The following is a 14,390-nucleotide window of genomic DNA, read 5'->3' as shown; positions in this document are numbered from 1 at the left end:
CCATGGTCCTACTTCCCACATTGCACTGCCCAACCCAGACATAAGAGTATACTTGTTGCTCTATCTATTGAGAATTTGGTTGGATGGCTGCTGCCAAATGTAGCAGGCAAGTGTGGTTCTCCCATTCTTTTCCTTCCTTGAGCATTGATAAAAATGCTTTTACCTGCATAGCTCCCAATCTTCCCCAAACTTGTAGGAGTACAACTGCACCAAGCTACTCTTATATTCAGTGCTTTTCTAACAGTGCTGGTGTAACTCCAATTTAGTTTAAAAGGTCTTTCTAAAAGCTTCTTACACCAAATTTGTCAGCAGAGTGAAGTGGCTATACTTCTATATGAAAGATCCTCCTTAATATATTAATAAAAGCAATATGTGACAACATGTCAGCATTGAAACATTTGCAAAGTATAAAGGCTTTTCCAGAGACTGGGGCTGCTGTTCAAACTTTGGTATGCACTTACTGAAGTCAAGGTAGACAACCCACTGCTGTCCCCTCATCTACCATGCCAGCAGTTTGCTTGGTACAATAATCATCTTCATAGAAGGCTATCAGGTTGGTTAAGTACGACTTCCCATTTAAGAACCCATGCTGACCACTCCTGATCACCTTCCTGTCCTTCATGAACCTGGAAATGGGTTTCAGAATTAGTGATTTTCAGGATCTGTTGTTCAATAACTGTCAAGGAAGCCTGCATCCAGATCCAATTGATTTATTTATGTCAAGTAGTTTAAGTATTCCCTAACTGACTCTTCTCAAGGGTATGCTTTCCTTGTTCTTGCTTTTCCCTCTGGTCTCCAGGTCCTGGGACTTCTGAAAGCTGGTCATACTAATGAAGACACAGGAAAGGAAGAATTCAGTACCTCGGCCTCTTCAGTGTCCTGTGACACTGGGCCCATACACCACCCAGAGGCAGACCTGCATATTTTGCTGCTTCTGTACTTACAGAAGCCCATTCTGTTGCCTTTCTTGTTGCCTCATTCCCTCACCAGACTAAACTACTGTTGACCTTTGCCCTTCCTAATCCTATCATTGCATCCTCAAGAATTGTTTCTATGTTCCTCTTCTGTTACCTACCACTTTTTTCCCCTTTCTGTATGTCTTCTTCTCATGGTTGAGTTTTCCTAGAAGCTTGTTGTTCATCCACACAGACCTTGTGGTATCACTGCTTAATTTCCTGCTCATTGGGATGGACTGTTCTTAGCTTCAAAGAGATGATCCTTGAATATCAAACAGCCAACCTGGTCCCCTCTTCCCTCCATAGTCTGATCCTATGGGACTCTTTCAGGCAGACCCAGGAAGAGGTCAAAATCTGCTCTCCTAATACTCAGGGCTGTGATCTTGCTGTTTGCCTTGCTCTATTCTTTTAAGAGTCTAAACTCCACTGTCACTGAAGCCAACACTCCCTTCAGTCTTCACATCCCTCACAAGCTTTCCTTATTTGCAAGTATGAGATTTATCAGATCTTCTCACTGATTTCTCTGTCGTCTCCATCAGGAAATTTTCATCAGTGCTTTCCAGGAACTTCCTGGATTTCTAAATGCCTTGCAGTTATCAGGGTGGTTAAAGTCCACCACAAGGACCAGGGCCTGTCTGTGAACATGAGGTTTCTTCTGGCATCATCTACTGCTTCCCTGAGCAGGCAGCCTGTAGCAGACACTCCCTACAGTGTCATCCATACTGGTTTGTTGTTCAACTCTCTCCCATTAAAGAAGGGCTCCCCATACTCTAACTGCTCTCTCCCAAAAGGGAGCCCTTAAGGGCAACTCCAGCTCTTTGTCTTCCTCTCCTGTCCTTCCTAAAGGGCCTGTATCCCTCCTTCATTGCTGCAGTCATGGGAGCCATCCCACTACATTGCCATGATCCCTGCAATCCCATGCATTTCTCTGCTTGCTCACATTTATTCCCTATGCTGCACATGTTTGTGTGCAGGCACTTCAGAGACATTCGGACATGTAATTTCCCAGAAAGGATTGGGGAATTTTTCTCAGATTGGTGTCTTGTAGGCACTTCTTTGCTTTCTGAAAATGCTTAAGACCATTTAAGCTCTTTATTGTGTTTTTTTGTGTTTGCATTCATTCACACCACTCTAGGCCTTTTGCTGTACAGCTCTGTTCCTCAGTGTCTCACAGGTTGCTGGCACTGGTCTGAATTTAACATCACTCCCTGTTTAAAGCCCTTCTTAGGAAATCAATGTCCTGCTGGCACAGATACCTTGGCCTCACCTAGTGAGGTACATCCCATGTCTCCCATGCAGGTACTGGGGCTCAGACAGGGTCCCAGGGGAAGAGAAACCAAAACTCTCTCACTAAAACAAATTCCATAGTCAAGACTGCTTAATTTGTTTATTCTAACAACATGGTCTACACATAAGAACTGCTAAAGTTAACGGTTTTATGTAAATTTATAAAATTTATTTGACGTGAAAATTTTAACAAGCTCTATAAATGATAGCAAATATATTTATCTATATTCTACTGTGTAGAATTTAAGACTTTGGATGTTAACACCTATAATGTGTATGTCCTCCTTAAAAGAATAACCTTATTAAAATAACAGGTACTCAGCTTATCCAATACCATTTCACTGTCAGAAAGCTTCAGCAAATTTGTCAAGACTGAATGAAAATCATCAAGGAATTCAAAAGCCAAGGTATTTCATTTCCTTATGTTACCCTAATCCTAGGCAAGATAGAATCTGTGAGTCTAAAAAACCAATCTGACAGCTTCAGAGATTGATCTAATTTACCTGCTTCATGCATACCATAAAATTCTGAACAATATCAGAGATGTTTCTGCAGCATTTGACTATAATGAATGAGACCAGCCTCAAGCTTTATAATATTGTGAAGTCACTTGGTTATCTGAATGTATGAATTCCACTACAAAAACCATTAATATTTGAATTCAAGTTTCTGTATGCTGACTTTAATGTGCCCTTATCTAATTCTGAAGATACTTGTTTTTAAGCAACAGCTTGCAGTGGTTTTTCATGATTGCTGGTAAAGGTGCACCTCTAGCAGGTAAATGCAGAGCCTGTCCTGCAGACTGAAATTCCTTACTGCCTGAAGTGAATTTCAAATTTAAACTAGTCTACACTGTCTGGTTGTTAGTCATCTTCTTTTTTTTTTTTTTTAATAAAGTAAAAAAAGCAGCAGTAGTAAAAAAGCAGCAGTAGTAGTAATCATCATCATCATCACTACCACAAAAAAAAAAAAAAAAGCCCACACTTTTGCTAGTGATAAATTGCTAGTACCCTCTTCAATTTTCTGTGAAGCAAATTGGTTTAAATCAGTAAGCCAGGCAGCTCTTCAGATACATTGAACTTGTAATTGTGTCAAGAAAATGCATCAGAGTAAAACTCACAGAAGAACTTAAGAGGATAACTGTACTGGAAGAGCCAGATGCAGTTGACTTTTTAATTTGTCCCTTGGACAAATGCAGATGTTCAGACATGTACTTCACCTTAGTGTCACTTAAAACAAGTACCTCACTCAAAGCTCACTGAAGTCAATGGGAAGCTTTTCATTAACCCTCCAGTGTTCTAGGTGAGGCTCTAAGGCTGTCACTCGTCACCTAACTACAGGCATGTCAGTGACTGACATCCAGATGACTACTGCTGTGCCCAAAATTATAAGAAATCAAAGCTTAATTGAAGACCCTCAAACCTTACATTCATAATAAAAATGGAAATAAAAATCAGAAAAGGCAATCCAGTCCTGTCTCTTACACAATTATACAACTTTTACTAGTGTTCAAGAGAAAGAAGTGAAGACTTTTCCATATATATGTTCACGTATAGTACAAACAAAGCTTATAGGCAAGTGAGAGGCTGTAAAGGTAAGGATACAAAGTGAGTTACCCAGTGTCTCCTCTAGCTGAATGTTTCTGGTGGCTGATCACCAAAAGGAAGTTTACTCTAGATGTGTAAACTAAGCTGACATTTAGATTACATGAATTAAAATTATAGAAACACCTTTAAATTAAAAGGGCTGAATAAGAGTATGCAACAATTATATTTTAAACTTCTCTATTGCCTGAAACATTTTCACATTGTCAGTCACATTTCTACAAGCCCTCTATGGCTACTCACCCATATGTTTAAGCACACACTGAATAGGATCTTTCAAGGACATGTTTTCACAGACAGTTTTTATTAAGAAACAACACAAACAGCATAATAAAAACTTGGGAGTGTTTCATAGCTTGGGAGAGGCTGGGGCAGGAGGGAAGATTGCAAAGGGAAAAACAACAGCACTGTATCAGTGTGGATATGAGCCAAGAGAGACAAGGAGGGCTTTGTTGAGCAGGTTACTCCTGCTGCCATAAACAAACCTTCTCCGTGCTGTGCAGAAGAAGCAAATGGACTCGTGCACTGGGTGGGTGCAATGAAAAGCTGTTGTTTTTCCACTATGCCAAAACCACTTTATTTCCTTTGTTTCAAAAATAAATTTAGATTAATCCAAGGTAAAGAGTATTTAAAAATATATTTTCAGAGTAATTTATAGAGATCCATATTCTTTTTCTGGAAATGGGAGCAGAGAACCTCTTTATCATACATACTTCTTTGAGCACCACTTTGCTCAAAAACATTTACCTGTCAGTCTGTTAACTCCCCAAAATAAATTAATATCTGATTCTTCCATTGAGTTTTTTGTGTCTGACAGAAGGCATCAAGACTTCATCTAGATCTGCTTTTTGTCTCTCTTCCAAACTCTATTTCCCTGTATATCTGAAATGTTGCATAATTTGTAGCAAGTTAGTTAATCATGCAGAATATCTCCTGTACAGCACTTTCAGACATGTTTTCACCTGGGGCACATTCTTGTAACTAAGCCTGACCTATGATAAATTACCAGATCAATTCAGCTATTTGGAAAACACAAGACAGTGTGTGCTGTCAGTTTTGCTGCAATGAGCTGGATGTTCTGTATGGACATATTCCCTACACAGGTTGTAAATTATTTATTTCTAAATTTTGAGAATCTTGCCTATAAGACACTTGCTGGAAGATAATTTCATTGAAAGAAACTATTTAAAGGACTGTCCTGAACAGAGCTGAATTTTATCACATACTCAGGCACTTTATAAAATCAGAGTACAAATTTCACCAGCTTCCTCAGAAAGCAGCTAGCAAGGGGTGAAATACAAACGAGAGCAGAAGCACCACGGCAGATGGAGGAAGGCAGGCAGCAGTCACCAAGCCTAGTGCTGCCCTGGAAGATGGCAGTCCTGCCACTTAGCAGCTATACAGACAACTGAGGGAAAGACATTTTGGCAATGCATAGCACCAGAGTAGTGCAGGTGTGAGTGCCCTTGGCTTGCTTCTTTGTGAATGCACTCCCGAGTTTGAAATATCAACTTCAGTCAGACCATTAACACTGCTATGCATGGGCATAAATACTGAATAAAAGTGGTTCCTGACCACAGATTAATTAAAGTGTAAGAGCCAAAGATGATCACATTTTTTCATCTTATACTAAAGCATTTGAAATTCTGGAAGACCTGTATAGAAGAATTTTCTTTCGCGTCAACTTTAGTAATTACTAGGCTAATTAGTAATAACTCAGGGAAGCAGATACCACATATTAAAGAACACAAGAATGAAGTGGGCATGCTATATCTTGCAACTGTGTATATCTTTCAACTGAGAAATGACTGTAAACAAAATTAATCATTTGGTTATAATTATTACTCCTCTCCCCTTTCCACTCAAGTGAATGAATTTAATCTGTGGCAGACAGAGATGTTATTTAAGCTTGTGTTTCCTACTGTTTTGTATGCTTTAAAAATAAGAAGAGAAGATGGAAAATCTCCTTATTTTCTTCATTCTCTATGCACTGCTTTGGTAAATTCTTTGATACAAACAAGTAGGAAGGAAAGCTTTAAACTGAAGCATTATGAGGCCCAGAAAAAAAAATAGCAAAGCCAAATAACAATATGTCATTAACTTATTTCTGTAAAAAGCTATTATCTAAAATCTGATTTTAGGAAAGAGTGAACTGCCAGCCAGCAATGCAGTTTTATTCAGTAGAATGCCTATAGGTAAACGGTTAACTTGAACAAAATTCTCTGTTTCATTGATCTATTTCTCTGAGGTCAAAATGAGAATTTGATATACAGGCCTGGATTGAAACACTTACTGATTTACAGTCTGAATATGAATCAGAATCAAATTTTCCCTTTAGGATGCATTAATAATAGCTGGTACTGTAGTGCAAGACCACAGAGTCAGCCCTTCACACCTTCATCAGTGATGAGATGCAGTCAGCATCAGCTCAAGTCCCTTGGGGGTTCTGTCATGTTGATTTCTATTCCTGGTTTAAATCTTTTCTCTTTATGTGGTCATAAAGACAGGGTAGATTACATACATAGAGATATACATTTTCAAATTTCCAGTTCTCTCCTTAGCCTATCAAAGGCAGGTTTTATTGTCAATTAATCACTTCCTTTCTTATTATCCTTTTTAATGTTGATGTGAAAGTCATGAATTATTGTACATAGTAACAATGACACAACCATTTTTTGGGGAAAAAAGCAAAATAGGAATACAGAGGTATTTATTAACATGATATACAAATATGCTAGTTTATTTAGATTATGTAGAAATGGTAAATGTTTGTGGTCGATCAAAGTGACGTTTAAGATGCTAAAATAACTGACAAATGGAGCAAATACTGATGCTTATTAAATAGTTATATTTGTCATTTAAGGCTGGAGATTTGACATTAAATGTATGACACATAAATAATAAGATACATTATAGATCACTCACTGTTCTGTTTTCTGTCAGTAAAACTTTTCTACAACTCTGAAAGAATAAAAGGGATCTTCAGGCTTTTGAGACAGGAATCAACATGTGCTGAAGTGTGGGATGTTTGACAAAACAGCGTGTGGAAGAAATAAATATCAATCAAGAATGATTGAAAAATTATAGTGAAACATGAAACCTGTCAGCTTACCGTGTAAAGAAATTTAGCATATAGAGGAGAAGCCATGCTGGGACTCTGAAAATGCAAAAGAGGATCGGTACTGTAGCTGGCTGTTGGGAAGGGATAGCTTTGGAGAACTCCAGCATCAAGTCATGAAACCAAAGACAAAAACACTGCTCTCCATAGATCTGAGCTACGCCCTGAAGATGTGAGGTCAGCACCTCAGAGAGACTACTTTTATCCCTGTCTTCATAAAAAATTATTCAGAAAAACCCTGCTTTCGCCTCTGAAATTCTCCAAATGCATTTTCCTGCAGAACAGTCTTCACAGTGTTCATTTCCACTGTCATTACAGGTAGAGTGCCCTGTGCTATTTGTGTGACAAAGCACTAAACTGCATCCTTAGCAGAAAGGCTTCTTGCAGGGGAGTGAGGAAACACAAGAAGTTTGATCCTAGGAGAGCAGTGCAGAGGGTCCTGAGCTTAACAAAGCTGAGCAGGAGGAATGCTCCCATTTACAGTTTGCCCTGCTTATTAGGTGCTGGTGGGCAAAAAACACCTGACATGCATTCTCAGGAGACAGCATGACACAGTCAGATGGGCTGCATGATTTGAGACTGTACCTCAAGCAGGAGAAATGCTGACATAGGAAGAATTATTTTGCTATCCCACTGGAGACCTCCAAATCTTAGGACACACCTGGTTCAGGTCCCTGAGCACCATCAGGCTCCTTTAACCTTCTCTACATCTCTGTATAAGCACCTAATTCAGCTTCGTCCAAAATTTGCAGCAAACAAACTGGAAAGTTTCTCAACTGAGCCAATTTTCTTTTTGCACTACATTGAAAAAAGTGGTTTTTTAAAATAAAAAGAAAAATAATAAAAAAGCCATAAAATAAACAGTGACATTTTGTAATGGAAAAAAAACCCTGTGATATTCTTAATAAAAAACCCATGGCTGTTTTTGTACATTGTATCTCATTGTGGAAATACATATCCTTTGAAATATGAAAATTGTTGCAAAGTGAGAGAGAAGTAAATTCAGGAAACCCTTGTCAAGTTATTAACAGCACATTCCATGGAGAAGCACAAAGAAAAAGGAAATCTCATAAAATACAAAAGGCAAAGCTCTGAAAGAACCTTCTGTCTTATAATTAATTTTCTACATTCTGCCTCTGTTCTCAAGCACAGAAAACTGCTTTTAAATTAAATTATCTCACAGTAGAGAAATACATGGAATTATAATGCACAAGAACACATTGCTACTTTAATATTCTACACTATTTATAAGACAGCACAAGGCACAGTGTTTCACTTTTAAATGCTTGCAACCCAAATAATTTTAATTTCTTAGGCATTTATCTATGTCAAATTTAGAACACATTAAATTCACCATAACATCTCGTATCCTGAGATATTTTTGCTCAGAAATTTATCACATTGGACTTCCGTTTGTGTTGCATTTACATTTATATCCATTTTAAAGACCCTCTTGTCTGCCAGAATGATTTAAAGTGACCCTGCTGAAAGAAAGTAGGGTCTTATATAGTATTTTAAAAAGCTGATTATTCAAAAAGACATGATGATATAGCAAAGTACACTGCATGACACAGAACCTCAGCTGGCTGGTATTGTTGTAATTTCATTTATAGCAGTCAAGTTATATGCTTTCCCTCAACTGGGATCTAGCCATGAATATTTCGTGTAATTAGAGGATACATATTTTAAGCAGTAACAGAGATCTATTGTGTATATTTGGCAAATGTTTCCACACTTCAACCAACTGTGGGAACTGTGAGTTTGAAAGTTAAATATACCAATTATACCCAAACTATATTCATATCCTTCTTATAAATTTTGCAGGTCTTCATTAAACTATCCTTTGTCTTGGAGATTATCCAGGTTTATGCCATTGCACCTGAACATAAAGTATTATGAGGCTATACATAATTTATATAGGTCAACACTAATTACTATGAAAAGACTCAGGTAGCCCAATCTTAATTTTTTAATACTAGACCTGAATTTCTCTGTCACCTGTGAGGATGAAATTGCACCTTGTCCAGACAGCAAACAGTCCCATCTCCCTCTAGATTCTGGACACAGGGCTTAAGGAGAATTTACATGGTTCACAGGCTCAGAGCAGATGATGCATTTCATCCCAATAACTCCTCTTAGTGATGCCAGATGAAGATGGGGTTTGGATTTTTTAAATTAAAAAGCCTGTGTTATTAAAACCACTTGTAATCATTTGGGACTGAAGCCCCATTTATGTTTTCATTTGCTGTGCTGAAGCATCAGTTATCCCATTGTTCTCTGTGGAATTACTGTAGGGTTTCATTATTGTAAATGAGAACAGAATTTCTTAATCCTGTCTTTGAAACTAAGTGATTACAGCCCAAATTGCCTCTTTGAATGAGACAACTGTATGTCCCCATTTAAACATATTCTACAGGTTTTACATAATTCTTTTTTTTGCATACCTAAACTGATTTTACAGGATTTTAGCATCAATCAAAAGATGAATTTAAAAAATAAATTCAAATCAGAATTTTCTAATTTTATTATTTGGTGGATATCCTCTGTAATGACAGTGTCCCTGTGGTTCATATTTTTTCTAATGGTCTTAAATGGACACTCCTGAAGACTACTTCTTTGAAAAAAAAAATCAATAAGTAAACCTTTGTGCTGAAGCACAGAACTGTACAAAGAAAACAGAACAAAAACAGCTGATGAAAACCATAGGTAGTAGCAGGTCTGACTATATCTTACAATAAAATTCAGATATAACTTCTATACTAAAGCAGTAAAAGGGTCAGAAATGCACAGCACATAATTTCAAAGCAACAACAATCAAAGTTCCTTGGAAAAGGAAGAAAAACATTACCCTTTTTGTACTCGTTATGCAATTGTGCTTGTCCTTGGACAAACTTCACCTGCAATCACACTTCTTGCAGTTTGATGTAGAACTTTTATTACTTCTTTATACTTTTTCATCATCATCACTATTTATTTTTTTAAATGTGATGGGGCTTGCCTGCTTTAAAGAGGTTTTTGAGACATCTGTGTGCATGGTAGACATGGCTATAGTCTCATAATCCTCCTCACGGGAGTGGAAATGACAAAAATGAAAAAAAAACTGAAGGTCCCTTTGGAAGTTCTTATTGAGAAACCCGTAGAAGATGGGATTCACACAGGTGGAGATCATGGCAGTGAGGTGGCAAATCAGGAACAACAGGTTGTGGCTGCAGGTAGCAACAGGCAGAATTTCATGATTCCAATCAAACACGATATTGAAGATGGTGAGAGGCAGCCAGCAAACTGCAAATGCGACCACTATTGAAATCAGCATGATGTTGATCCTTTTGGTTTCAGAGGATCTGTACTTACTGTCTCTCATCTTGTCCATCATGTTGTTCCTTTTTTTTAACCGTATGTATATCTGCAGGAAATTCAAAGAGAAACACATGGGATAAATTAACCTACCACTGTCATCTTTGCAAGGGTTAACAAACATCAGATAGAATGAATTACATATTGCAAGAGGATTCTATCTTACCTTCAGGTAGCAAATAAATATAAAACAAAGTGGCCCAAAGTACTGAATCACCAAAAGCGTTGTGGTGTAAGAAAGCCTGGCAGTGTCCAAGGGAAACAGGTCCAAGCACACATATTTGTTCTTATATTCATCAAACGTTACATTTCTGAAGGGCTCATCTGTTAATACGTGGTAAATCAGGAAAGGCAAAGAGGAAGCTGTGGCTAAAATCCATATGGCAGCAATCCCCATGTAGGCATGTCTGTTGTTTGGCCTCCAGCCGCGGGGATTTATGATCAGCTGATGGCGCTCAATAGCAATGAGGACTAAAGAAAAGACGGAGACGGTGATGGAAGCACATTGCACGAAAGGGTTCAGCTTGCACATGGCCTCCCCAAAAATCCAGTGGTCCATTAAAGTGTACACAAAGGTAAAGGGAAGACACATGATGGTCACTAAGAGGTCAGAAAACGACAGGTTGACAATGAGGATGTTGGTGACATTGCGCATCTCCTTTTGTTTTAAAATAATGACAATCAAGGCCAGATTCCCCGAGACTCCCAGAATTATCACAGTCCCATAAGCCAAGGCCAAAGTGAAGATCATGGCTAAAGGCACATGGCAATCTTCATCCTCAAACTGCAAGATCTGCGAGTTCATCTCCGAAAAATTCAGATGACCGGAAATATTTCCCAGTGGAGAGAGAACCGAGGTATTCATGTTGTTTCCAACTCGCCGCCGACTTTCGCCGCCGCGTTCATCCAGACCGCTCCGAGTTCAGGACGCGCCCGTCAGCCCCGCAGCGGAGCCCGGGCCGAGCCCGCTCGTCCGTGCCGCATGTCCCTCGCAGCACCTGCGGAAAGGGGAGAGCAGCGGGGCCGGTCACCGCCGGGCACGGAGCCTGCCCCGCGTCCCGCGGCAGCGGAGCCGCCCGCGCCTGTCGCTCCTGACACTCCCGGCCGCTTCTCCGCTCCCGGCCGCTCCCGCCGCTCCTCCGTTCCGGCCGCTCCTCCGCTCCCGACACTCCCGCAGCTCCTCCGCTCCCGACACTCCTGACACTCCCGCAGCTCCTCCGCTCCCGCCACTCCCGACACTCCCGGCCGCTCCCGCCACTCCCGACACTCCCGCCGCTCCCGCCGGCCCCGGGCGCTCCTCCGCTCCCGCCGCAGGCAGCACCGAGCCGCGGGACGCACGGCAAGCGGGGACACCAGCCCAGCCCGGCCCGTTCCCGCCGGCACAAGTCGCACGAAATAGCGAGCCGCGAAGCAATTTGAGCCTTCCACCAGCGTAGCCTCCGCTTGATGTTTTACATCTCCTTTTCACAAGTGTAATCTGCAAACGTCTGCTTTCTCAAACTGCTCTAAGTGAAACTATATCCAGGCATCACATGGTGGGGGGGGAAGCCCATCTGACTAATGTGACGGGTGGAAAAATGACTCAATTGCTGCTTTTTTTTTTTTTTTTCTGTAACGCATACACTTGATGTTGAGTGGCAGGTGCCCTCAGCAGCACTGGCACCGAGTCAAAGGTAAATCAGGAACTCTGAACACCTTAATCTTAGCTAGCAGGGCTGTGCAGCAAAGAAAGAAGAGTACAGGACAAAAGACAAAAATTGGCAAATTTTAAACACTGCAGAATTTTTTTTTTGCCATGCAAGGGAAATAGGCATGCTTAAATAACCATCCCTTTGCAAGGCCTTGGATTTTAAAAATCTGAAACTCAAGCATATGTGTTCAGAAGGCAAATTTTAAAATAAAATAAAATTAATTGATAAACAGTTAAAAAACAATCGATAACCTCACACACCTTCACTTCAACTTGCCATTAGTGGCACTGAATCTGGGCATCATTAGTGGCACTGCATTCCACACTGAATGTGGAACTTTCTCTCTGCCCACTCCCATGAGCTAAATTTATTGCTCACTTAACCTTAGGTTATGGTAATGAAAGTAATGCCACTTAAAATTCACACAAGTGGGTTTCAAATGCGACTTCATACAGCATTTATCACAAAAGCTGTAAAAACATTGCCCGCTAAAACGTACTTCATTAGAAGTCACCCTGAATAGGGGAGCTTTTGTTCTTAAATGATACTTTATATAAATCTCTGTATAATGTAGGTCTCTGGAGAAGAATTGCTTTTGTCTCTTACTCATGACAGACACCCTTTTAACCAGTCACATGCTGGGCACCAGAGCTTCCTCCTCCCTAGGGCAGAGCCAGTGTGAGGGCTGGGCTTGCAGCTCCAGCTCCTCCTGAGGGTCAGCCAGTGGCCATCACATGCCAATGCCATGCCCCTCACTGCTGTCAGGAGCTAACCCCAGCTGCCTCTGCTGGCTCCTTCTTGTCACCACAAGGCTACACAAAACTCCAACAGGCAATGTAGCTTGCCTCCGAGTGACATTTTACTGTGAGAGTTGACAGCAATGATTTCAGACAAAAGGCTTCTCTGTCTGAGGTCTGACTACTCCAACTTCCAAGTGATCTAGGTATGAGCCTGGGTATTATGTCTCAGACCTTCTGCCTCTGCTAACTAAATTTACCAGATCTTCTAGTCCATCAAATCTGTTTTAGGGTCCAATAAAGAAATTTCCACCCCCAAGATCCCATGAAACATCACTCTGTCACAGTCAGAAGTAGGAGCTTTACCCAAATGTAAAGTGTGTGGCTGATTTGGAGAGCTGGGGCTCCTCAATTCTCACAGTGTAACTTCATCATAGTCTGAAATCAACATCTGGACTTAATCATGGACTCTACTATCACTTGTATAGCACGAGGTGGGCACTTCAGCTCTGTGAGTTGATGAAATAATGGCAAGAGCAGGCAAGGAGCCATGTCCTGCAAGGAGGGAACTGGGCAGGTTCTTTCGCCAGCCGGGGCCAAACTGCCCCCAGCAATAAGGTGTCCATGGTTTCATGCTCTTGGTTTTTCTACTCCCTTAGCCAAGCTCTGCTCTTGCTTATTTATTAAATATCAAACTCTAAACCAGAAAATGCCATTGCTCCTTCTTCCCTCATCTTTCCCATAGCAGAGATGCAACCTCTCTGATCTGTGCAAGAGCATATCTAGGAACCAGCCCAGAACCACAGCACTGCTGTCAAGTGATGAGGAGTCCTTCCTTCCTGTCCTTCTGCAAAATGGACCAGAAAACAGAGAGGCATGAAGTTCAGTCTCCCAGACAGCTGCACTGTTTCTTTTCTCCTAAATCCCCAGCTCCTGAGTCAGGAAGGAGATCCCTCCCCACTCTGAGTGATGGCTTGGCATGGTGAAAGCCGATAGCTCTGCAGACCCCTCTGGATGATTGCAGAGTGTCCCCTCTCTGTGTGAGAGATTTTGGTCAAAAGTTTAGCACCCAACGACAAAAAGGCTGAAATAATATGCTGTAAGGAGAATGGAAATGCACAGTAAAGCTATCGGAGCTGTTCCAAAACAAGAATTAAATGCTGTCAACCCAAGCTGATGGTTCACCCAGCTTCTCAGAAGTTCTACCTAGAGCCTAACCCTGCCCTGGATTTTGTCACCTGCACCTAAGACAGCAAGCAAACACCAGCCTAACTGGCACACAACCACCCAGAGTCATGGAAAAGCAACCACGGGAGAAACTCACCTTGCAACTGCTCTGCCCCGTCTTTGGTCTGCTCAGGGGCTGGCCCAGGAGCTGGATGGAGAAGGAGCAGGAAAAGGAGAAGGATCCTTTGGTGTTTCTCCAGTCAGATCCTAGAGATTGGTGAAGAAGGCTGGAGACTCCCCCCTCTTAAAGCTGAACTCCACCTTACCCCAGTATCACATGATGGTGCTCTACGGAGTAGATCCTGAAAATCACACTGCAAGCACATCACCTTTAAACTGCACATCTGGGGGTGGGTTGCCTAGTAATTCCAAAAGAAATGCAATTAAATGCTGAAACAAAAGAGGGGGGCTGGGGG

The 14,390-nt window shown here is 41.0% G+C and overlaps 1 protein-coding gene across 2 annotated transcripts; it reads right to left on the bottom strand.

The window, feature by feature from the left end:
* Nucleotides 1-9,465: 9,465 nt before the first annotated feature.
* On the bottom strand, nt 9,466-14,150 carry NPY1R (neuropeptide Y receptor Y1). Of its 2 annotated transcripts, none has more exons than XM_079305721.1 (3): nt 14,072-14,150; nt 10,486-11,317; nt 9,466-10,368 (listed from the first exon to the last, which is right to left on the bottom strand). In XM_079305721.1, exons 2-3 carry the CDS (start codon nt 11,182-11,184, stop codon nt 9,910-9,912), a joined length of 1,158 nt encoding a protein of 385 aa, XP_079161847.1. In that variant the 5' UTR covers nt 11,185-11,317; nt 14,072-14,150; the 3' UTR covers nt 9,466-9,909. The 2 variants fall into 2 exon arrangements, with proteins under 2 accessions (XP_079161847.1, XP_079161846.1); XM_079305720.1 differs by lacking the exon at nt 14,072-14,150 and adding an exon at nt 11,578-11,599 and having other exon boundaries at nt 10,486-11,416.
* Between the last annotated feature and the right edge of the window lie 240 nt (nt 14,151-14,390).

The sequence above is a fragment of the Erithacus rubecula genome (assembly GCF_903797595.1).
Source record: "Erithacus rubecula genome assembly, chromosome: 5".
Lineage (NCBI taxonomy): Eukaryota > Metazoa > Chordata > Aves > Passeriformes > Muscicapidae > Erithacus > Erithacus rubecula.
Note: the sequence above shows the minus strand (reverse complement) of the source record. Positions and strands in the feature narration are given on the sequence as shown.